General features: G+C 37.1%; 1 protein-coding gene across 1 annotated transcript in view; it reads right to left on the reverse strand.

Annotated features, from left to right (window-relative positions):
* Positions 1–8,887: 8,887 nt before the first annotated feature.
* LOC140163727 (uncharacterized) overlaps positions 8,888–26,562 on the reverse strand; it is a 37,685-nt gene continuing 20,010 nt past the window's right edge. The window contains exons 3-16 of the mRNA XM_072187043.1: positions 24,685–24,843; positions 22,377–22,569; positions 21,066–21,331; positions 20,663–20,802; positions 18,610–18,772; positions 17,073–17,186; positions 16,807–16,911; positions 15,880–16,206; positions 14,891–15,007; positions 14,349–14,672; positions 13,228–13,347; positions 11,175–11,288; positions 9,699–9,805; positions 8,888–9,421 (exon numbers count right to left, since the gene is read on the reverse strand). Coding sequence (XP_072043144.1) covers positions 9,699–9,805; positions 11,175–11,288; positions 13,228–13,347; positions 14,349–14,672; positions 14,891–15,007; positions 15,880–16,206; positions 16,807–16,911; positions 17,073–17,186; positions 18,610–18,772; positions 20,663–20,802; positions 21,066–21,331; positions 22,377–22,569; positions 24,685–24,843 — 2,249 coding nt within the window. The 3' untranslated portion in view covers positions 8,888–9,421. The remainder of the gene's footprint in view (positions 9,422–9,698; positions 9,806–11,174; positions 11,289–13,227; positions 13,348–14,348; positions 14,673–14,890; positions 15,008–15,879; positions 16,207–16,806; positions 16,912–17,072; positions 17,187–18,609; positions 18,773–20,662; positions 20,803–21,065; positions 21,332–22,376; positions 22,570–24,684; positions 24,844–26,562) is intronic.

Genomic DNA, 26,562 nt, shown 5'->3' on the forward strand with positions numbered 1-26,562 from the left:
TTCTGTCTTTAACTGGATATATATCGAGAAGTGCAAGATGGATATACTAATATACCTTGGGATGTAAATGGTGAGTACAATTTAGAATGCCTAGTTGAGACGGATTTCACAAATAAATATAAAATAGTTACCAAAATCACAAACGTTAAGCTTACGGAAAACTACCCAATATGGTGGTATAGGTGACAAGAAATACAATTTTTTCAACATTGCTGTAGTATGGTTGTGGTAACCTGTTACCTGTGGCTTAATTAAGTTTCAGTGAAATAATGTCGCAAGTTAAAAATACAAAATATAGCTCAACATTGAAAATAGAAGCATTTTAACTAGTTCCTTTTTTGATAGTTGTGGAGCACCAAGTTCATGAAGTCATAAAAGAAATCAGGAACCACTTATTCCCATTTTACATATCAACTTTATTTCCCTAACGTGTTAGCAACACATATCCAAAATTTTAACGAAATCCGTTGATAATAAGCTTTCCAAAATGAAGTGAATTTAAATCATCAGTGATGTACCACCTTTTGGCTTCTACTTTTAAAAGCATGTAAGCTACGTTGATACCGATGCCACCAATAAAACGAGAAGATTTGCCCTTCATTTTGCATACCACTTTGTCCAATTTTTTTGTAATTTCTTCACAAAATGCAAAAAAATGCAAAAAAAAATCGATGGGTGTAGTACCCCCTTAACCCTAAAGCTCCCGGCCATTTTGGGGGTATTTTACTGATTTTATACCTGCTGATTCCATTCACTTATTAGAGGATTATGTTTTTGTATAAGGATACCAAGTACTATATCAATGGAAAGTATATAGAACATAAAGTAAAATGAAAAAAAAAAGAAAATTGGTATTTCGTTCTCGATATGCAAATTAGGCTCATGAATATTTAATGAGTTTACATTAAAATATGAAAGAAAATAAGAATGTATAACAATAAAGGTATTAAAAATCTAAATACAAGTTATAATTTAGGTTATTTTATTAGAATTTATTATCCTAGATTACTTATTAGTAATTTGATGCCGTGAAAATAATTTCAAAACATTTCGTTAGGTAGAACTTAATTAATTTTCAAATTTCAATTTTTTAGGGGGGTGCAAAGAAAAATCTCAAAATATGATCCCAAAACAATGCCAAAACTATCAAAGGTGGTGTTCCTTTTCACATATCTATGCTCTTTTGCAAACAAATATAAGATTGTAACATTTAATTAGGTAAAATTAATTAATTAGTCCAATAATGAGCAAAAATAGGTAAAAATGTGCTAATTTGATTAGTTTTTGGCATTTATTGACCACAAAGGGCCTTATTTGTTTAAATAATGTAACACACAAGGTATTATGATGCATCAAACCCTTTTTAGACCAATATTTAAAGAAATACAGCTATTTATGCACTGGAGAACCTCATTTACCAACTACTTCCGGTCTGAGGTCAACCAAGGTCACGGCTGTTTACATTCAATAAATGCCCCTGTAGACCCAGAAAAAGTTGGTAAAAAAGGCATAATAGTGATTGTTATTGATAATTTAATTCTTATGAATGCTTAATATCACAAAAAAACATACATCTATACTGGAAAAGTTAAAAATAACACAATGTTGCCCATTTTGTATGAAAATCCAATATTTCTATCACAGGATATCAACTTCGACTCATCTCACTGGCCTTACAGAGGCAAAGTCCTTCTTCTGAATGCTTATTTGTTGTCTAAAGAGTACACTGGTATTTATATTTTAATCTAGAAGTCATTCTAAACCAATCTGATGACCTTAAAACCAGTAAAGTCAAGTCACTAGGTCCCTGGCTAACCTATATAAAGATATGGAGTTTGAGCCAACACGTATTCCCCAGTGACCAGGTTAGTAGACCTCTCCATACACCCATACTGACTCAGTTACATTTTATGGTTTATAGCAGACTTACATCTAATATGATATTTAGTTTGGAGGGCTGTATTAAAAGAGTTCAAAACAGGGTCAGAAAGTCTAACTGCTCCATCGATCACCGGTGATCGATTTGAGCAATCCGGGAGCTGCAAAATTGTAATAGTCACAATAATATGCTAAGGTGGATATGGATTTCATATACATTTGTACACTTCGTGTATTTTTTTCGTTAATTTTGATGGCTGTTTACAAACCGCCCGATTTTTTTTGTTCTACAAATACGACAAAATCACACATACCACGTACAAAACAAGCGACATTCCATAGGACTGAGCTCGTCTCGCAATGGGCGCATCCAGATATTTTTGGCTCTCCCCCTAAAGAAGACATGGGAAAATCTTAATCTTTTTTAAGATCTGACCTCGTAAACAATGAGGTCAGATCATAGCCAGCAGTAGTGCATAGAGTATCATGCCTACGGATTTCATCACAGTCTTACCTTAGCACGCTGGTAAGCAGCGTTTGAGATGGTGTTAATCGATAGTCGATAACCGATAATCAATGATCAATCAGCTATGAATATTTAATTGGATTCTAAAAATAATGATCACGGACTCTCATGTTCAAAGGTGTGTGTGTGGGGGTGTATACCCCCTCGCATGTTGGTGCTCGCAATTGCTGAGGACGGCTTTTTACCCCTAAAGAAGACATGGGAAAACTCAAACTTATTGGGAATCCCATGTCTTCTTTAGGGTAGTAGGTGCCGTTAATTTCTGGAATAGCCCACGGTTTGCCCCCCCCCCCCTTCAAAATCAGAAGCTTTTCCCCACCACGCTAGTAGATGCAATTGTTAAGTAGTGCTTGAGTTGGTGAGGTGGGGGAGAAGATATAATTACAGATAGTCGATAACCGATAATCAATGATCAATCAGTTATAAACGTTCAGTTAAACCCAAACACGCAAATGATGATCAAGGAATCGCTAAGGATGATCTCCTTCTGTGCATTGGGGGGGGGGGGGGTTGGTTGAAGGGGAATTGATAATCGATAATTGATTATTGATATTCAATGATCGATAATCAATTATCATTTATCGATAATCAATCATTAATTTATCCATATTCATTGTTGAAAAATGTATAGGCCTCCGCAACCGACAAAACTAGGAATCGCCAAGGATGATCTCCTTCTGTGCATTGGGGGGGGGGGGTTGAAGGGGAATTGATTATCGATAATTGATTATTGATTATCAATGATCGATAATCAATTATCATTTATCGATAATCAATCATTAATTTATCCATATTCATTGTTGAAAAATGTATAGGCCTCCGCAACCGACAAAACTAAGAATCGCTAAGGATGATCTCCTTCTGGGTATTGGGGGGGGGGGTGAGGGGGAATTGATAATCGATAATTGATTATTGATTATCGATTATCGATAATCAATGATCGATTATTGATAATCAATCATTAGAATATCCATATTCAATGTTTGAAAATGTATAGGCCTACACAACCGCCAAAACGGGATATCTGCATTAATTTGAAAAAATGATTTTCTCCAAAGTGCTAGAAAAGCACACTCTTTGATCATTTCTATGCACATCGTATCTCTTGCAACCTGAATGAACGAAATTTGTTTCCGTTTTGAATTCAAACAGCTTAAAATTGACATTTTTCGTAAATTGAGGCTCAAATATTTTGTTCTGAATTGAAAAATCTCTCTTGGTATAAAATGAAAAATATTACGGATTTAGATGGTAAATTTCAAACTTTTTTATATCGATCATCATATCCGTGGGCACGTGGTACTCTATTTTGAAAGCCATCCGAGTTTCCATTTTGACAAACGGATAGCAGCAAAAATAGTTTTAACATTGTCATCTATGGAAGAAATATCACAAAACTGCCTTTTTCTCAAGAAAAAAAAATGGAACTCGAAAATAAATTTTCTTCAAAATCGTTTTTTAAAATCTTTATATATGCTTAATAACTTAGTAAATGATTTCCCCAAACCCAAACCCTAACCCTAACCCTAATGCTACTCATAACCCTAATCCTAACCCTGGCCCTAATTTCGTGTACAAGTAGGCCTACATGATAAAGAAATAAACAAACTATATTGCAATATCGGAAACTTAGACAATAATAGCCTCATACACCTAAGTCCGCCTGCTGCTTTCACTTCACTCTTTAATCCCTGTTATGGAACTGTGACAGAAGATTGATATGCAGCCTCATACACCTAACTCCGCCTGCTGCTTTCACTTCACTCTTTAATCCCTGTTATGGAACTGTGACAGAAGATTGATATGCAGCCTGTCAGAGCGTCCGAACTTTTGTGTCACGTGACCCTGCCTTATATGGGCGCATCCAGATATTTTTGGCTCTCCCCCTAAAGAAGACATGGGAAAATCTTAATCTTTTTTAAGATCTGACCTCGTAAACAATGAGGTCAGATCATAGCCAGCAGTAGTGCATAGAGTATCATGCCTACGGATTTCATCACAGTCTTACCTTAGCACGCTGGTAAGCAGCGTTTGAGATGGTGTTAATCGATAGTCGATAACCGATAATCAATGATCAATCAGCTATGAATATTTAATTGGATTCTAAAAATAATGATCACGGACTCTCATGTTCAAAGGTGTGTGTGTGTGTGTGGGGGTGTATACCCCCTCGCATGTTGGTGCTCGCAATTGCTGAGGACGGCTTTTTACCCCTAAAGAAGACATGGGAAAACTCAAACTTATTGGGAATCCCATGTCTTCTTTAGGGTAGGTGCCGTTAATTTCTGGAATAGCCCAATGCACCAGCAGCTCTCTGCAGAAAACTGCCCTGGGAAAGGACAGCGGAGTCGCAGCAAATATGCCAAGGCAGCTGAACCTAGTTAAGGGTAGACGAGGTATTCGATTTTCATTATCTAAATCAATATATTATTGAAAAATAACACTTTGATGTTTTGCAAAAGTTTATTCTACAAATCATATACTTTGAAAACTTGCTTGATTTATTGTTGTTGATGAGTAATTATGTACGTTATACAAAAGTGTTGTTGTTTCAGCCCTCTTTACAACATAACTCAAGAACCACAGGACCTATAAAAGTATATTTGTGATATTTGAATTCTTCTACAAACTTGCTGTGAAATGATCAATGCAATTTTTGCCTAAGCTCATTACCATTCGCAAGATGCTGTGAACTACCAAATCACAACAGTTAAAAATAGTTGCTAATCTTAAGGGCTGGGGTATGAGCGACCTTGAAGTACCGGTATCTGGAGAGGGGAAGCAATTAGTTACCCCAAATCACAGCGGCAGGTAGTGACTGGGCCGCGAGTGCTAATATATATTTATTTTGGAAGGTTCGTGTTTGTTTTAAATTTTGGGGCGTTTTTCCAAAATTTGATATTTTGGTGATATTTCAAAAAGCGACATGCCAAAGACAACTCTTTGGGCACATAGTTTGTTATTGTTATTGCAGTTCTTTCCACATACCTACGTTAACATTCGATTGGGTGATTTACTAATATTATATATTTTATGACTGCAATTTGGCGTTTTCAATGCCTCTCCCCAGCGGTTGCTGGGGAGAGGCCAAAATACGCAGTGCATCATGGGAAAATGTTGACATCCGATTCCCGCGTAATAATAATAATAGAACACGGGAACATAATGTCATTGTGGGTTTAAATATCATTATAACGATGTTACATGCGAATGCACACTAAATCAGCAATTTACAATTATAGTAGAATCCATTTTCTATCTATTTATCACAGGGAATCCTTCGTGGAGCTGTTTTCAACATTTTTATTGTAGAGGTCAGTGGCATGTCCACGCGTTGATTTTGAAAAATTGGCAGTCCAAAGTGACAAATGGTGCGATAAAAACGGAAATTATGGTATATAGCCCCGTATGATGTGCTATAGAGAGTTGGGGGAAAACTTTCATTAGCGAACTATATTACTTTGAAAAGCTAAAAAGTTGACCCCAAAAAAGCTCACGGGCGAAGTTGAAACCTGTCAAAATCGAAAATCTTACACTGGAAGACTACATTTCGCGCCTAAGTTTAACACCAGGATTTATATATATATAATATATATAGTATCAAGCATTATGGTTTTGTACTCATATTTGCTGAAAAAAAATTACAATTGTTGCTTTTCATTTGGCCGAGAAACTTATTTTAACGTGAAACGGTGTAGTGCACAATTTTGCCCATTTTCAACACCCAGCAAACACAAAAACGTTTTAAAAACGTTTTAAATAAGTTATATTTTGGCTTTTGGTTTAGGTAAAACGTTTTAATAACATTAAAATGTCGGGTTATATAAAGGTCATGATAACGTTTTAAAACGTTTTGTATGAAAACACACTACAACAATATTTTTAAATGTTTTCAAGAAATGTTATTGTAAACTATTTTTGCAAACATTTTTGCCAAATATTGTGTCAATACTTAAATAACATTATGTTAAAACATTTGAACCCCGCAAACACAGAAATGTTCTTAAAATGTTTTATTCAACACCTTTTAATAACATTTAAATGTCAGGTTATATAAAGGTCATGAAAACGTTTTCAAAACGTTATTGAAAATATTTTGGGCAAACATTTTTCGCAAAATATTTTGTCAACCCCAAAATAACATTTTGTTTAGAATGTTTTGTATCAAGTTTTCAAGAATGTTTTTGGAATGTTATTAAAACGTTTTTATACCCTTTATATAACCCGACATTTAAACGTTTTTGTAAAACATTTTTGTTTGCTGAGCAGTAGATTATCAAAAATGTTTTTTAAGGTTATGAAAACGTTTTATACTCTTAATATACCCTTTATATAACCCGACATTTAAACGTTTTCTGACAACCTTTTATAACCTTTTGCGAATGATGTCGAAAACGTTTTGTGTTTGCTGGGACCGAATTTGATCGAGTTCCAGTGCCTAATTAAATGACTGAGTGAGCCTTGTATAACAATGGCTAGTGAGTGACCAGTGTTCTGAGTTTGACAGTATTAAAGTAACGAAGGTAACTCGACTTGTTTTCAAATTATCGCTCAGTGTCTGTTTTACCAATTTTTTCAAAGATTTTGGAACGCCTTGTCTTTAAGGGAACAAACCAAAAGATCGATGACGTCCTATAAACGTAACTAGTTTCGTTTCTCATCCGACCCCCTACCTCCCTGCCAGAAACGTAATAAAGAAATGTTGAAAATTTTGACATACTAATAATAATGACACATTCTTCAGACCGATGTTTTTGTACAAACGTAATCGAGTATTTTTACCCCCTCCCCTAAACGAAACTAGTTTCGTTTATAGGACGTCATCGATCTTTTGGTTTGTTCCCTAACAGGTGCATGTCATATTTAGATCACCATCACATTTTATACAAACGTCAGTATGGTTTTAGAAAAGACCACAGCACTTATGGCAGTGATTGACTTGGTGAACAAAATTACTGAAGCTGTTGACAATGACAATTTTACAGTAGGTGTGTGTTTTAGATTTATCAAAAGCATTCAATACTATAAACCACACAATACATAAATAAATTATCTATTAATGCTAAAAAGGCTAATTACATGTTACTCGGTACTAAGATGAACACGAAACCTGAAAATCTGCATCTATATCTTGAGCCTGACAGGCACTCTACATTACAAACACCGCTTAAAAAAGTGCCAAGCACTGAGTTTCTAGGGCTACATATTGCCCAGAATATCACTTGGAATGAGCACATTGATAATATTGATATAATATTGGATGGCTGAGCATGATACCATAACATATCGGATGAGTCATAAAAATATCGGACGAGCCAACGGCGAGTTCGATATTTGTATGACGATATGTTATGGTATCATGCGAAACAAGCCATCCAATATTATCATTATTAGGTTTTCTTAACTCCTAATAACCCTGAAAACATAATAATGTCAAAACATGCTCAAGAACTGTTGATGTCATAAATAAATTAAAAAACTTCCTCCCACATGAAGCGATACACATTGTATTGCTCTTGAATATTACCATATATCAATTATGGTATTTTAGCTTGGGGTGTGCATGTTCATCATAAACATCTCAAAAAAAGTAACTAACCCCCCTTAAATAATGGCTATTAATCAAAAAGGGACTATTGTATTACAAATCTGTAAAATGCGTTGGAAGCAGAATTTATTTCTGCGCATTTTGACACCTCATTTGATACGATAGCCCAGAAAACAATAAAACACCGATCAATTTAATGTAGTAAGGTCCAGATTTGAAAGTTGCACTTACATACAAATTTTAACAATACAAAAACACTCAGATTTCCTTCCATTACACTGAATACAAAATCAATACAATTTACTGCAACTTTCATATCGTGGGTTACATTGATTTAAATGTACGCTGTGACGGCAATATTTAGCCTATTGCTGCAAACGAGGTGTTAAAATGTGCAGAAATAAATTCTGCTTCCAACGCATTTTACAGATGTGTAATACAATCACCCATTTTTGAATAATGGTCATTATTTAAGGGGGGTTAGTTACTTTTTTTGAGATGTTTATATACATGATACAAAGAGGGCACTTCGCATTATTAGTGCAAGTGATTATCGAAGTAGCACTAATCATTTGCTCATCAGATATAATACTAAGTGTTAGGGACATGTATACATTTGAACTTGGTATATTTATGTACAAACATGAAAATTGACTTTTACCGAGTGTCTTTGATTATTTGTTTATAAAACAGTCTGCGATTCATGACTTAAACACCAGAAATAAAGATCGTTTGAGGGTCATTTTATCAAAAGAGTTTTTCTTTAAAAAAATCTATCAAGTATGCGGCTACTGAGTTATGGAATGATGCGGATAACACCAATAAAAGTTCATCATTGGTCAATCAATTCCGCCATGTATTTAAAAAGCATCTTATGCACCTATTAATTCTTGTCTCTGGTTTAAATTACCATATTGGATATTTATACTTATTAGTATTTTGTCGTGTATTTTCCTAAGTTCCTATTGTTGTTGTTGTTTTTTTCGATTTATTTGGGTTAATTCATATCAGGATATGGCAGGTTATTGTTAGTTATTCTTTAATCTGACAATCTGCTGCCATGTCCAATGATGAATTAACCAAACAAGGGATCACATACTTTCAGGCCTCTTTTGGCCTTTCCTGTGATTTCATTCACTCTCACATATTGTATTATGATTTTATATTATGTATTCTATTAATTGTTATATGATAAACAAATGAATGAATGAATATAGAGCCTTTAAGAGTAAAGTACTTCATATGCTTGAAGTAGGCTACTAGTACATCTAACGTTAAATATATAAGAATGTCACTACTATAAATGTTCTTGTTCAACTTTAATAACTTTTTCTCTGTTTAATACACCAATATTAATTTGTATTTTGCTTTTCACGATTAATTTTATATTTCACTTGATGAAATGTAGAGATGCCTTTCCACAACCAGCATATATCCCAAGTTGATTGGTGCAGCAATGTTTACTCAACCTGTCAATTATGTAACAAAGAAAACAAATTTGAGGTGATGCGGTGATTGTAGTCATGACAGTTTTACAAAAAAGTTTACATTTTACAACATGGCAATATCACGAAACCGTAGTGTCTTTATTATATTCTTAATTCATTCATTAATAGTTATCGATGTATTTATTTATTTATTTATTTATTTATTTATTTATTTATTTATTTATTTATTTATTTAATTATTTATTTATTTATTTATAATGAATTTATTTATTTATAATGAATTTATTTATTCACTTACCTATTGACAATTCAATTCATCAGTCCAATCACCACATTGATTTTTGCCATCACAAACATAACGCTCTGGTATACAACGGCCATTGTAACAGGGATATTCACAATCACCTGCATTTAAAAAGTAATGGATAATATCATCAGATGATCAGATGAAAGAATACATGATGCAGTCATGTCTACAGTAGAATTCACCACGACCTTTGCAGGACTTAAACCCCATTAAAAGCTATTAAACCAAGATAACACTCATTGAAAACAGCTCAACTATGTTACATCGGATCTTCTCTGGTTAAATCCACACACACATGTGTCTGTTTTACATGTGCAATGAGCAATGAGCTTGTATTATAGTTTCAGTTGGGTGAACGATTATAAAGCAAACGCAAGGTAACAATTACTGTGTGGCCTTTGTTCACGAAATGAGACAATACTGTGCATATTGTTAACCACATTCTTGAAAATGAGAAACATAATGGCTGTGGGCCGTAACACGGTTTGGAAATAATTTCTTCATATTTTTTGGTGTTATCTGTCGTTTACATATCCTTCCTAAAACACAAAAGTGCGAATATTTCCAAACACCTAATTCAGCTAAAACTTTAGGACATGTTACAAAACTATATTTTCTAGAATTTCAGAAGAGTACTTTTAATATTGGCCGATTATTTTCACACAGCGACGTTAACTAGGCAATGTACTATTACCTATAACATACACTAAAACACCAAAGTGCGAATATTTCCAAACATCTAAATTAGCTAAAAATTTAGGACATGTTACAAAACTATATTTTCTAGAATTTTAGAAGAGTACTTTAATATTGGCCGGTTATTTTTCACACAGCGACGTTAACTAGGCAATTACCCATACTTCTAACATACGCTATTTGTAGAGGTTACGCGTCAATGGTAAGAGCACTGTGTATTGTGTATAGGAAAACGGACAGTAACTGCAGTATGATGAGAGTATGGAATTACGAACAACACGACATTCTGATTGTTAGGCCACAAAGTCCAGAGCAACGTAATTCTAATTGAAGACAGACTATTTGCTAAGAATCAAACGGGCACTTACCTCACACATGTCAAATCACTTAAATACCGCTTCGACAATGATAAAGCTGACATCATGGCCAGGGCCGAAGCAACTTTGCGGGGGAGGGGAAATTTCTAAATGTAGACCTTTTCTCAAAATATTCCTGCTTACATGCAAAGAGTGGCCTTATCATGTACTTCTAGGGTTCTTTTAAACAACTTAAGAGGAAAAGGTGGTCCTTTAACTAATTTTTACATTTTATCGCGAGGAACCTTTTGTCGACCCGGTTTGTCGAATGGAGGAACATCCCGCACTCCTGTCTACGTGCATGTTCTTGGCTAAAACAGGTAGTGATTTGAAATCAGATTTTACATTCCTAAAGCATATATAGGCCTACAATGTTACATGACTTCCTGAATGATTCCCTAAGTGGTACACTTACAGTTTAGCTCATCGCTGCCATCACCGCAATGGTTGCGCCCATCACATACATAAGATGCCTTAACACATCGTGCGTTGTTGCATAAGAATGAGTTACGACCACATTGTGATAACCCTGGAAGAAAACAAATTTATTTACCGTGTTTACACGAAACAGATTGACAAACTGGGTCATTGAGTCACTGATGACAACCATTATGCAGATGATTTTCTTTTCTCAACATGAATTCACCTTGAAAAAAAATCATCTGTATAATGCTTGTCATAAAGCTTCTTAAGGGATCTGTAATGAGCGTTTTAAGCGTTTCGATAGTATTTTTTGTGGGACATGAGAGCACATCAGATATATCAAATTGCATTCTGAATATGCAGAATGTCTTTCTGATATCAAATAATTTTCATTTTTTTAAAGTCACAATATAATACAAATTTTATGACAAATTATTAAAATTTGGTATTTTTCACATTTTTGATATTTCACATTCCTCGAAGTAAATTTTATAAAATCTAATGATATATTCTTAAAGTGTGTGTAGCTGGGAGGAAAAGCCGACGATCAATTGAAAATTTTGACCTTTCATATTGAAGATATGGATTTTTTTCCCTTTTGGTGTTGGGGGAAAAATCCATATCTTCAATACGAAAGGTCAAAAGTTTCAATTGATCGTCGGCTTTAATCCCACCTACATACACTTCAAGTATATATCATCAGATTTATAAACTTTACTTCCAGTACTGTTAAATATCAAAAATATAAATTTTTAATGATTTGCCATAAAATGTGTATTACATTGCGAATTTCAAAAAATCAAAATTATTTGATTTCAGGAGGACATTCCTCGTATTCAGAATGCAATTCGATATGTCTGATGTACTCTAATGTCCCACAATAAATATTGTCCAAACGTTCATACCCCACCCCTTAATAGTATACACCATGTATTCTCTACTCGCAAAATATGTTGTATTTTCCACTTTGTATATGAGTTTCATCTCGAGTTTCATAATTCATACCCTTTTAAGGGTTTAAAACAATCAAATAATGCTGACCTGACAATTTCGTACGTCATAATCGAAAGCCATCATCAGAGTACTATACGGACGGGAGGTTGACGCGACGGTACTTTGGTGACGATCCGACATCCTTTCTTTGACTGATACCAACGGATCCCCGGAGGTTGCACATTTTCTTGAACTTGTGTACGACCCTATTCTGGAAGTGAGTGCACCCCTACTGGCATCCAGTCAATTGCAAAAATGTTGGATCATCTCTAACCGTCGTCGCTCCGATGATGTGTGGCTTTCGATCATGATAGCCGCAACAAAGTCCGTAATAATATATTGGTTTAGGTAAGAAATTGATGGGGACCAACTGCGCGGATGACGTTACATGATATTATTCCGCTATCGACCGAGTGTACTTTGAACTCATATGCTCCAGCGGGTTGAAGACAAGAGCATTGGAGGCACCAGAAATTTTTTTTCGGGGGGGCAATAGGGTAAAATCAACACATTTTGCGCAAAATTGCTGCAAAAAGTGAAAAATTTCGTAATTTTGGTTAAAAGTAGGGATGGGCAGACTGGGGGCCCAAGAATCTGTTTTTGACCCCCCTAGTGCCGCCATTGGACCAGGGACTCATCCTCTCCATCCACTCAGAATCACATTAATGCTCTAAATATGCCCATTGCAAGGCAAAATAAAGGATACAGAATACGCATATTGATTCTTTTCCCCATTCAGAGTGTGAGTATCTCTCGCACAGACGTCACTGACTATATACACTTGACCAAAAGGCCAAAAGCGCTATGGGCATAGTGCAAGACCATCGTAAGTGCAGTTGAATGTAATACCTGCCTATATGCTTATGCAAAGCACATATTGTATGCAGCACAATCCTCTAATTGTAAATTTTTGATGTTCTGTATTTCTCGATGGCCACTAAGCTAACTCAAAATATCGCCTTAACATGTAGTTGGGGTTTATCATGTGTTATTTTTTGATTCCATAAAACTATAAAACTTCTAACATTAATATTTATATATAAATGCCCTACCTGCTTGTCGCTGGCACGTTGGACCCTGAAATCCGCGCCTACATTTGCAGCTGAAGCCATTCTCCTTATCAATACAAATGCCGCCATTTTGGCATGGTTCACTTGCACACTCGTCACCATCTGTTAAAAATGGCATAATAATAATCATGTCAATAGGCTGTATTGTTTTTTCGATTTTAGGTTTACCGGTCCTGTTAATTATGGACATAGCGAGCCTAATATATTATTAACACTCCATGGCCCCATACCATCACTAGTCCTATAGAAACGTGAAGAAGGCGACGACTGTAGGAACTGTTTGCAATAAGGGACGCACCATTAGATTCTCAGGGGGGGGGCATGGGAGTTTGGGTCAGGCAGAATTTTTTTTTTCGCCTCCGAGAGCACCAAAAATTATTTTTTCGTCGCCTTCGGCGGCGAAGTATTTTTTTTCAATTTTAATGTAAATTTTTATACAAAGTTGGGTGGGGAAAATCAGTGAGGCAAAAATTTTTTTTCGTCTCACTAGTGGGCAAAGTTTTTTTCGTCTCACTAGTGGGCGAAGTTTTTTTTTTCAAAAACCCCATGCCCCCCCCACTGGAAATCTAATGGTGCGCCCCTAAGTGCTTAAATTCAGGGGTGTAGCTACGGTGCACGGGGGCGTGTGCCGCTGTGCGGTGTGTTTAAGGGGCGCCGAATTGACTGATTTATGTATGGCCATACATACATCGTTCGATTTGGCACCCTCTACAACGGCAAAAGCTACAAATACAACGCGAGCGCATTTCAAAAACTAGTCAATACACGTCGCTAGTGACCAATTCAAATTAGTAATATTTGTCCCAGGAGATGGCATTATATGACCTATAATAACACCTCCTGGATACCTATTACTAATTTGATTGACATTTCGTCATTCAAAGACAATACGGTTTGTTTAAAACTAAATAAAATAGGGTATACATCGACAAGCCAACAAATAGGGAGTCTTCGTACGGGTGAGAGACAGACAGACAGACAGACAGACAGACACACACACCCCCACCCACGGACAGACAGACAGACAGACAGACAGACAGAAGGCGTAGGCAGACAAACAAAAAGAAGATAGAAAGGGATGACATCAAAACTACAATGCCTACCTTCAGGAGTATAATCATAAAGCACCAGACTCCAACTTGCCATGGGGGTCTGCGTGAAATAGATAATCTCTAGTGAGTTATCATCAGATATGTATTCATCAAAATTATCGTAGACTTGCTTGTCAAAACTCAGAATTTCCCATGGTTGAAACACATTGATGTCAATGAAGTCCACACGTACTTGATGACCTCTTGGTACAGACACTGTCACTCTACAGCCATGACGTAAGCCGTAGACGTCGCCAATGAACTTGTAGTAGAAGGAGGTCAGGTTGTATGAGGAACCATCTTCTAGGTAGATGTCTTCTGGTGCACAAGTGGCAACTGAGGAGAAAGATAAAAAGTTTAAAATCCACCCCCAGATATGTCAGAACAATTTAACCCGATACGAATGTACCCATCATATGCTCTCGGTGGATACGAACTGTCCCAACTAAACGTCATACACATAAAGACAAAGGATGGCCTCTCATGACCGTGTTGTGTATGGTAATCGCAGACATGGCAGACCAGAAGTTCTGTTCCCCCATGTAAATCTTTACCTGGAGTCATGCAATTTCTTGCGAATCTGTCATCGCCGCACTCACAACTGTACCCATCTTCTTCATCAATACACGTGCCATTAAATGCACAAGGCTTCCATTCACACTCGTTGATTCCTACAAACAAAATATGTTGAAGTCGCATTGTTATTGTGTCCCAGCAGACATTAACATCCCATGCTCCCAGGTTTACGATATAGCCAAAGATTATTCACATGCATGTTGATTGATCTTTATTAAGGATTTCATATATCTAACCAAAGCCTAAAAACATGAAAAAGGAAGTTTCACGCGCCAAGCTGGGCGCCAAGTTATAACGTTCAACTTGAAAGATTCGCCTACAACGATATTAAAAAGATAAGGGACTGTGCAATGATTATGAGCCGGGGGAGGGTAAAATTTCCAAATGGTGTGCCAAAATATCTTGCCCATATTCTCAGCATGCCAAATATTGCTCCCTCCCCTTCTCGGCCTGTCTAGAAATCTTTGCCCCACCACCCTTTGCAGTTTGCAGATACCAAATTCTTGGGATCCCAATTCGAAATATGTTGCGAGCTTACTTAGCGTTTCCGTGCTGTTTCCGAAGCCTTAGAGGGGTTTAATTAAAGGCGCCTTGTGGATATGTGCCAAAAATCGCTTCCCCCCTCTCGGCTTGCCAAAATTGCTTGCCCCCCCCTTTCGGCTAGTCAAAATTTCCTCCCTTCCACAAGGGTTATTATAGTCAAATGCAGCAAACCTTTGACGAGCGCGACTACCGTGATGTTGCAAATTCGGCGCTAACAACGCGTACGGCGCACAGTTCATTCATAAATTTCCACTCAGCAACAACATATCGCCTTAGCAGCCAATCAGAGACAAGTGCGTGCAACGCAGTAAATACGCGATGTATCCTTACAATACGCGCTCGTCAAAGGTTTACTGCATTTTAGTATATTGCACATCCCCTAAAGAAAGAAGAGAAAGTAATGAGAGAAAGAGAATGGTCATACCTGATACGTCTATTGCACTAAGCTGTAACAAATATCCACGATAAGGGGAATTTGGATCAGATAAAAAACGCATGGTAAGTGTTTCATTAACAGACGTGTAGTTGTCAGGTGGATTATTCCCTGTTAACATGCCGTTGTCGACGAACAGGAAGTCCCAGCTAGGTTCCGTCTCAAAATCTAAAAATTCTACCAATACCTTGTACCCCTCCGGAGCGGAAATCGTATAGTTACAGATTATATCGACAGGGTAGTTTTGAGGATAAAGTGGAGAGCTAAAAGCCACAGGTGTTCCTTGTGTTAACTCGATGGATGAGGGACCACAGTCCACTGTGTGGAGAAAGGAAAGAACATTCACTGAGTATATTGAAGGGATGGAACAGCTTGGATGAACAGTACATTTATTCATATCGGTTCATCCCTTTTTCTTTATATAGATTGCTTCCATTTGGTCAAGAAATTGAAGCGGTCAAATCGGGGACAATCTACAGTATTAATTATGATTATGTACCCTCACCTGAGAACCTGAATGGAATAAACATCTGCTTGGCCAGTGCCATGTGGCTATATTATTGTTGGACAATAATCACATCTTCAAGCTAAGAAGCGCACCCCTTTACATACCACAACAAACCTTCACATGCATGTTCAGTACGCGGGGTACAACGGGAATAAATCTACGTTAAATGATTCAAATTGAATCGCCGGATATACAATATGATATAAGGCAATAGAGACAAATTAGGAACTATCTTTTGATCGACCATCGATGCTTGGTCGATCCTATAGTAATTTGTACCTGTAGTAATAATTCGTTAATAACAAGCATCGAAGCAGCATCGACGGTCGATCCTAAGATCGAACAAATTTGTTCCTGGTGCCTAACTGACATTTAATTTGCATGTAGTTTTAACCGGTATTTGTACCCACCTATTTCACACCTTTGTCCAGACGAACCATCAAGACATAGACATAGGTAGCCATCTGAAGTATCCTGACAAGTTCCCCCATTCATACACGTGTCCTCAAAACAACCTGTTACAGAAATATACAGGATAGAGAGAGTTAAAATGAAAAATAACAGGCTATATTATTATAACATTAAAGTACGCCACCTACGAGGATCATACTGCGCTTTATTTCGTAAGTATATGCACCACATTTTTAAATAATATAATAATGAAAAATAGTTTTACTAATGCAGTCGGTCTCATCTCCACCGTCAGGACAAGTGTTTCGACCATCACATAATTCTCTCTCAAGAACACACGTTATACCGTCATTACACATCATATCAGGTTCACTGCAATCTGCAATAGAGGATACAATACGAAACATTTTCAACCATCGCTTCATTATCATTATCATTATCATTATCATTATCATTATCATTATCATTATCATTATCATTATAGTAGCCGTTGTATCAATGGCGAAGCGTGAGTCATCCTATGGGGGCACCGACCATGAGCAAGAACCGGGTCTGATGATCTATTTTCCTAAATTTTCAAATCGATTGAGGGTACGTCCCCTCGTGTTCCCAGTGGCGTAGCCATCACGTTTTCAGAGGGTGGGCAAAGGAGGGAAAAGTCAACTTTTAAGGTGGCAAACTTTGACAAAATTGATCCAAAAAAAATACAAAAAAGAACTAAAAAACTTAAATATCAGGGCGGCCAGCATCCCACAGGGAGGCAAGAGAGGGGGAAGACTTCTCACGTCACGAGGAGGGGGGCTTGGCTACGCTACTGTCAAATAGTGGTATTATACGTGTAGTGCTAAACCCAAAGCACTCGTAATTATATTTATCATGTTTTACGATGTTATATAATAGTTTACAATAATTATGGTTTCAATCGGGAGCATGCGCCGAAGAGCCGTCACTTTTGTCAGCCAATCGCTCCCAACAATCTGGGCCATTTGAAAATTATTACATCATCCAACGTAACTTGGGGTGTCAGTCGGGGGACATGGAGACTTGAGAATTGAGACTTTGGGCCCTGAATTGTGAAATTGAAATTCTGATTTCAATCAAATCCCTGCACATCTGATCGTGTTTAATCGTGGAAACCAATCAGATTTTGCCTCTATGCCATTATGCCAATATCTTGGACTTGCGGTTTAGGCCACGTAAAGAAACAAGTTTGATCTACATTGACGTCTTTAGGACAAAATTACCAAATTGAGAATTGAACCAGGTACCTCGGCATTCTGAAGCGTATTTCTTACCACACGGCTACCGACAGCACAGCATAAAAGTTTGGATTTGAATCCGATACAAAGCTTGACGGAATAAATCGCATAATGTTTTATCTGTATTATAGAACATTGAATGATGTGACGTCACATTTAGTAGACATGGCACACCCTAAATGATTTTGTAACGGAGCATATGATTGGTTTTCACGAGTACGCACTACCACGTACACGTATTTGTGGGCATATCAAATGACTGTTTCGAGCAATCGAGGTAATACCGTAAAACCTCGTCTACAAGCATATATAGTGTTTTTGGTGAAAGTTAAATTAATACAATACATGCGTAAATATGCCAATTCAATAGATTGGTCTTACAATAATACTTGCTTGTATGTGCTTGGATCTGTAATTTATTTGCTATAATTCCATAACGGCGCCTGGATTAATTTAGTTTTTATCAGAAGCACTCTATATGCTTGAAGACGAGGTTTTACGGTATTATCTTTATGACAAATTTCATAAAATCAATATACATACCTTCAATTCGGTTGATGGTTTCATTGATATAGTCACGCAGATAGGATACGCGACTAAAGTATGAATTAATATCTCCGCATTCACCCCGCCTACTGATCTTCTGACCAACTAAATACCAACGGGCATCTGCACCATAACACATTATAGGACCGCCAACATCGTCCTAAAGGAGTGACAATTAATGTTAACAAGAAACCAATAAAAAAATATTACGGGGATGCGCCTGAATTGAGCAATGAACACTGTAGCAGTTTAGTTGCACATGGGAAGCTATAATAGCTCAGTGGTTAGAGCTGCAGCATTGTATCTAGAGAAGACTGTAGGTTCGAGCCCGGGGATTCGATCCCTGTAACAGCAAAGTGCCTTTTGCGATTATACAATGTAACGCTTGCCCAATGTTCCAATCTCTAAATTATAACCATGATAACCTTCGTACAATTCCATTGCCTGCATTTTCAATAAAATGTTCATAAACACTTTAAAACCAGTCTTCGACATGCCCGTCTTATAAGAGATTGAAAACCATGGCCGGGTGTGTCCTCTACCTGGCTTGATCTGCGTCCACGTTTTTTAGAACGTGTACAGTCTTGATGTTATAGGATGATCAAGCCCAGGTTAAAGTACACCCTGATGTTAGTTCTCTCTGTCTACCTCAACTGCCCCGGCGGGCGGTGGTGGATGAGCGCTTTGGTCCCGAGAACCCTTCATCTCCAGTTGCAGTCTCTGTCATGACATTAACATAAATTTGCTACTTCTCCATCTAAAGGATTTCTTTAAATATGCAGTGTCGGAGAGCGGTCTCTGGGGATAGAGTCCATGGGCTGAATTTCCAAGTTTGAACCCTTTGACGCAAGTGTAAGCACCATTCAAGACAGTGGTGTAGCGTGAGTCAGACTTGGGGGTGGTGTGTGGGGGCCACCGACTATGATTGGGGCCACCGGGCCTGATGGGGAAGGGCAAGCCATTTTTCTATGGGATTTGCCCCTATGACGCTGCGCCAAGGCAGCTGACACAGGATCATAGTCTTATAATTGGATATACTGTTGGCATATCCTCTGAGCTTCTTCAACAGGAGGAATGAATGGCCTTGCGATCAAATTCGAACTACCAAACGTCTTGTCAGGTCAAAGAATTTGAACTAGGGTCCATGTTTCTACTGTCTCGTTAGTAAAGCCCCTGCATGAACCCAACTTCAACAGGAAACTACTCAGATCCTGGTTTGTCCTTCTCTGATAAGGTCTCCGTATTTGCACTTCTTTCGATGGTTTGCTCCATATTAATATCTTCTGCTGGTACTGTCTGTCAGCGTACTGACCATTATGATACCTATCTTATCATTAGGTGACAGATGGTGATGTCTGGTCTCCTTGACGTGGTCATTATTTCTGGGAGGAATGTTATCTGGTTTTGGTCTTCATCCCACACCACTTTCAAATCTTTACAGTTTTTGTCACCCAACCAGGGTACATTGCTGTATCATGTGCCGAGATCATGTGCCCTCTTCTGCCTTGATCGTCCTTATTCCTCTCATTCAGTTCTTTAACCCCATTCTACTGCTTCTTTTCTCCTTGTCTTAATACATTACCATTCAAATTTAACCAGGCCATGATTTCTGCAGCATTTTGCTTGCCATCAAAAAGAATTTCTATAAGGGCTTGCGTGTGTTCCACACATCCTGTGATTCCAGGTAAGAAACCTTTCTAAAAGGTTTGGTGTATGTATCTATTCTGAACCATAAAACTGGGGAGGCGATTGACAAAGCAATAAAAAAGCATCTTTCCAATTACATTAGTAAAACGTAATTCTCTTCACGCGGGTGTCGACTGCAGACGACATGTTTCAAATTTTTTTTAAAAATTCTAAAATTTCAGAAATGTAAATTTGTATGACCATATTTGGAATCAGCATGAAAAATGCATTAAAATGAGTATAAACAAGCCTAGTATTGGTGCAGTAGTTCTTAAGATAGCTCTTGATATTTTGAGAAAATATTTCAAAAGTATTAAACATCTTTCTACTGTCATTAGTAAACATGTAATACCACTCATCTTACCGAACATACGTGTGGTTCCGCTTCGGGTCCTATACGTCCACATAGTATAGTCTCGTGATATCTAGTACCAACGTCCACCCGACATTCATCATCAGATCGAACTCCCGATGGAGCTTCTTGAAGAAACTGTGGATTCTCATCTTCAAATAATAATAGACAATTTTAATTGTTTTGAAAGTATAATGCATCAAGCAGCAAAAACCATTTTGTTATACCTCTAAAACTAACAAAAAGATCAGTTAGTGTCAAAGGTTTCCATAATTTAAATGATTGCCTTCCTACGATTGATTACCTCCCCAGGGGATAATAACCAAACAATAACAGGCGAACAGGCGAATGAATAAAAAACCAAAAAAAAACAAAACAGTGAAACTAGAAATATTAATGTCAATATTAAACTTACGCAATGCATTGATTTCGCCCCAGCCAGCAATCCAACAGTTATCATAAGCTTCCAATTCATTTTTCATACCAGACAGACATACAGGGCGGACATAATCAGTGAGAGTCACCGGTGATTCTAGCTCTAATATCATAAAATCATTTTGTGTTATGAAGATGTAGTCTGGATGAGTGACTGCTCTTCGAAAAGACACTTCCTGACGATTTGGTGAAGAACCATCAATTTCTGTGTCACCGAAGACAATTGCTGTAACGTCATCTCGTTGTCTAAGAATAACATGAACAAATTTAACATCAGAATGTACCCATTTAAAGACGTTGCCATGGTAACATGGTTGCTGATACGTTCGGGAATATCAAGCCCCATCGTACTTAGATACAAACAGTACAAGATAGGAATCAATTACAAAAGCTTACAAACACACACCGGCATGACCAGTAAGTTCATAACTCTGCATGTATTATATGGCTCGTTGTCGGTAGTGGAACCGCGGAGGAGTGAATCTCGATGGTTATGCCAGGGAATGCAATTTAAGACAATTTTCCTCGCAGACTCGCATTTGAATCGCACTCATAATAATCAGCAAAGTAATTGTTATAAATTGACTCTGAGTTTCACGCCATATAGGCGATCATTAGACGACAGGATGAAAATTTTGGCTGAACCACCATCCCTTAGGAATGGGAGAATAAACATTCCATGGTGTCAACAGCCAAACTATTCCAGAGTCTGACTCTCTTGAAGAGTCATAAATTTCTTGACTCTGAATGTGGAGTAAATTGACTCCACGGGTAGAGTCAACTGACTATCTTGTGACAGTCAAGTGACTCCTTAGAGTCAGTGCTAGTTGACTCCACTTTGAGAGTCTCTTGACTCCATTCTGGCTATCAGTGTTGGGTCGAGTAAGTTTTTTTATCTTTCCTTTATTTCCGACGCCTTTACCTTTACAAAAAGCTGCCTGATCAATAGTAAGCCTCACTTCGCTGTAGTGCAATTTGAGTGAATGCACAAAAAGGTTCTTCCCACACACTTCATAGTATCAAAATGTCCTGATTCAACCCATCCAGCCTAATAATGATCCTTTTGGTATGTCTTCCATGCGTAAATATATTTTTTCTATCATGTCCATGCACCTCCCACATCCCGGTCCCAGATGCACCCAATGTGGTTGCACCAGGGTTATGCGTATACGTCTCATATCCCACGTGTTTGCCATTACAGTTTACAGTTCAGTTAAAAATTAGATTTCATTGTTACTTTTTTTAGTAAAAGGTATAATCTTTGGAATTTAAAAGTATATAGTCGTTTTACCCGCATAAATGTGGAGTCAATACATGTTGTTCGTCAATAAGAGCTACCATACACTCCCAATTCCTGTCACGTGGAATCATACGACCAATCCAAGGCCAGGCTCCTTGTGCGGCATTACGGCCGTTATATACCCGCCTAAACCGGGTTTGAGGTCCGATTGCTGGTCGTGTACCACATATTTCCGAGTTAATTTCTAAAGAAAGGAAAAATGTGAAGCAACCAATTTTGAGTAAAATGAGAAATTTGTTTGGAAAGTACCATATTGACACCCACTTCTGTAACATTTACAGTTGCAGGATTATAGGATAGATTTTTATGATAATGTGATATTACAAGCTGTATCATAATGATTGTTGTACCCATCACATTTTCACAGATAATGGATGAGTTTGACATATCAAATTCAACACAAGATCCAAATAATTTGTAGATTCCAGAGATCTTTCTGGAGTAATTGGCAATCATCATAACTGTCACTATTCAAAAAAAAAATTTACCATCATCAGCAAACAGGTAACTTTGGTATTCTTGACAACACTGGGCAAGTCATTAATATATAACACAAAGAGGAAGGGACCCAAGATGGATCCCTACAGGACACCGGAAACCACAGGCAACCAGTCAGAGTAAGTACCATCGTCAACAACTCGTTGACGTCTGTCTGTCAGGTAAGTTCCAAACCAACGAATTAGATCGGAATGGAAACCAAAAGTATTGAGTTTGTGAACAAGGAGCTCATGAGAAACGCTGTCAAAAGCTATGGAAAAAATCCAAATACACCATGTCGACTTGCCCATAGTTTTCAAGAACAGAGTTAATTTCATGAAATACCTCAATAAGCTGAGAAGCTGTGGAGCTGTGGAGCGGCCCTTAATAAACACATGTTGGAGATGATAAATCTGGTCTTTGACTACAGACAAAATAACATCAGGTGGTTTGGGCCAGATGCTTTGTGTCAAAAGTGAGGCATCCAGAGTGTGGAATTTTGTGGTATTGGGCGGGAAAAGGTAAATTAATTATAATTATATTATACTCACCTGCAGAAATTACAGCGACTAATGATAAAATGATAAGTAGAAACATTCTTACACACCGTCACTTCGGAATTACCAGCATTCTTGATGGATAATAAGATATAAAATATAGTTGGTGTAAAATTGTGTAAGTACTGAGCAGTAACAATCACTGAAAGCTATCGAAGATGTTTTTTTTTATTCCTTTTGGGTAATTAACAGTACATTAACATTATACGTAAGCGAAAGTCTAATTCTTTCAATTTAAACATAAATAAAGCATAATTTTAGTTGCGAATTTCATAAGTATAATGCTTGGAATACATTCAAAGTACCGTGACAAGTGCATGGCTAAACAGGCACACCATGGAGATATGTGAACAATATTGGTAGTCGATACAAATAGTTTTGTTTCGTTGCTTCTCAATAAAGCAGTATGCAGACTTTTTATTAGACGTACAATATTGTATGTAACATATCTACGTTAAAATCGATAATATATTTCTACCAGATATTATACGTAACATATTATAGAATGGCAATAGATTAAATAACGTAGATATGTTACATATAATATTGTACGTCTAATACTCGGAGTCTGCTTACTGCTTAATGGCTGCTGATAATCCTATTATGGCCGTGCCTTTGGTGCGCATTTCATTAATTCATTTATCACGTTTAATACACGAAAAAGCTCAAAATAAGTTCAACCATATTAAAAGAAAGAAAGAAACTCTAAATTCGCTTTACTTACCCAGCTAGCCGAGTCACAAAATGAACAAAAATTGGGACCAATGGAAAAAAGGCATAGATTGTATTACTTAAAACGGCCGTATAAGCCAACTATTTTGTTGTGCGAGACTTATACGTGTTAAATATCACTTAACAACTACGTACTTTGGGATACAAACAACCACTTCTTTACTAGATTATATACAGGTTGTATCAAAATAAAGTATACAGTTTGAAAAATGCCACTAAAAGTATGAGGTATTAGGTAAAAAAAATTTAGTTGAAACAAAGTCAGCTGAATGAACATTTTGTCCCCCCATAACTGTAAAATCACTGGCGTGTGACCATTAAATAATTACTCTGTGGCTGTTTTTGTGAGCGTGTAAAGATGCAGTTGCACAAAGTCAATATAAACAGTAATTAACAGAACGCCTTGCAGAATTGTTTGGCAATCGTGTGATTACTTAAGCATCAAGTGGAATGACCCCCTAATGTTACACCTCTGGATGCCTTTTTGTGGGGCTATCTGAAATCAAAGATTTTCACCAAGTTCTCCTGCAGACCTTGATGAGCTCCAAAGGCACATAATTGCACAAGTTGACATCCCCAGAAAGGACGTCTCTTATAAGATGTGGTGTGAATGTCATGTTGTGCTGATATCTGCATACGGAGGAGTGGTGACCATGTCTGGTGGCCATGAGGAAGACTAAGACTGGCATTTACTGTAAAGAAATTGGTTAAACACGTGAATTTCATGTTACTTTGATTTTAATTGACTTTGCGCAACAGGTATTTTTATTCGGTTAGCCACTGATTCCTTATTAATGGTCACATTCCAGTGATTTTACAGTTGAGAGAGGACAAGATGTTGATTCAGCTGTAAACTATAGCATCAGTTGACCAAATATCTCATACTTTTTAATCTAGTGGCATTTTTCAAACTGTATATTTTATTTTGATACACCCTGTATTATTGGAAAACAAAATAAACGCAGTTCTTTGGATCAACGAACTAACGCGTTCCAGGTCATGAATTTCTTTTTATTCGTTGAATGAAAGGTTTGCCGTTGACCATTTTCCGTCTATGCGAAGCGCATCGAAGCATATTATAGGTTAAAGCCTTAATAATTATTCGGTTTCGGTCAAATTTTAATTTGGTTATTCTTTGCCAAATATTATAAAATATTTTTAGTAACAACTACCCTGAAAGTTTCTGGTCATTTTAAGACAAAATAATGAAGTAAAATAAACTCTCTTGCTGTATACGAGCCGCTTAATTGTGATATTCTATGGGTATTTAATGTATAATTATGACATAATTATGAATTCAAACTTTGAATTTTTCCTAGAAACGCAATGAACTTGGTTGAATCCAATGAGGTGCAAGATGGGACATGTACAGACATTACAAATATGCTAAATAATCACTCAGTATCAGGAGAGGCAGGTGCGTTTCAGCGCAGTAAATACGCTTAAATACGCTCTCGTCAAAAGTTTACACGAAATATTATAGCACTGTAACTATAAACCAACGTTGCGTTGCAGTATAGTCATGTATATGTAGGGCAGGGGCTATTTTAACGTGCATCTTGGCACGTTTGTGCAGTGAGAATAAAATTCCGCGCAGTGAGAATTAAAAATCCGTGCTTAATATATTTCTATGCATTTCGACAAACTCAATAGGGATGCTTTAATTATAGCAGCTACCATATGGTCACTTTCAGTTAAAATTTTAAAATTTCGCGCTGCGCGCACTTAACACTTCATCACCCTCTCCTCATGTTTTTTTGACAACTCCAGTTGTCAAAGGGCCTCATGCATATTACACACATAGTTTGCGAACCGCTAGTATCGTCAACTCCCCCTCCCGGGTTAACGACGGTTAACTGCGTTGGAATTGAATACTTTCACCCTTAAAATCATTTGTGATTGGACACTACGAATGAGCCGTAAACTCGGCAAATTGTATTCTGAGTTATAGTGTAAAATGGGCGTGTAGGTCGTATTCATAGGTATCTCAATTATGTGCGACAAGTATCTTATCAAACACTGTTTAAACTTATCAATAATCCTATTGCTGAAGAGGATAATAAGCTTCGGCCATTTTTCTATAGAAATAGATCTTGTCTTTGTTTGCTTTGGCTAAATCCTGTTCAAGTGGTGAATAACCAAGCATTGTATTCGGTCTAGGTGTGTATAACCAACAATTAACAATGAGAGGACATTCCTGAACCTCGTTGACTTGGGGATAATTTGAAATGACCGCCAATTATGACTGTTTGATATTTATTACCAGAAAGGTGGACAAAGAGACACACGTAGAACCGAAAAAACGGGTACAATTTAGTTGAAGGTACAGAGTTCAACAAACCATAACCCCGCTTCTGGATATCGTTTGAAGTCAAATGATACCATTTTAAAGCTTATGATTTATATTTTCT

The sequence above is a fragment of the Amphiura filiformis genome, chromosome 11 (assembly GCF_039555335.1).
Source record: "Amphiura filiformis chromosome 11, Afil_fr2py, whole genome shotgun sequence".
Classification (NCBI taxonomy): domain Eukaryota; kingdom Metazoa; phylum Echinodermata; class Ophiuroidea; order Amphilepidida; family Amphiuridae; genus Amphiura; species Amphiura filiformis.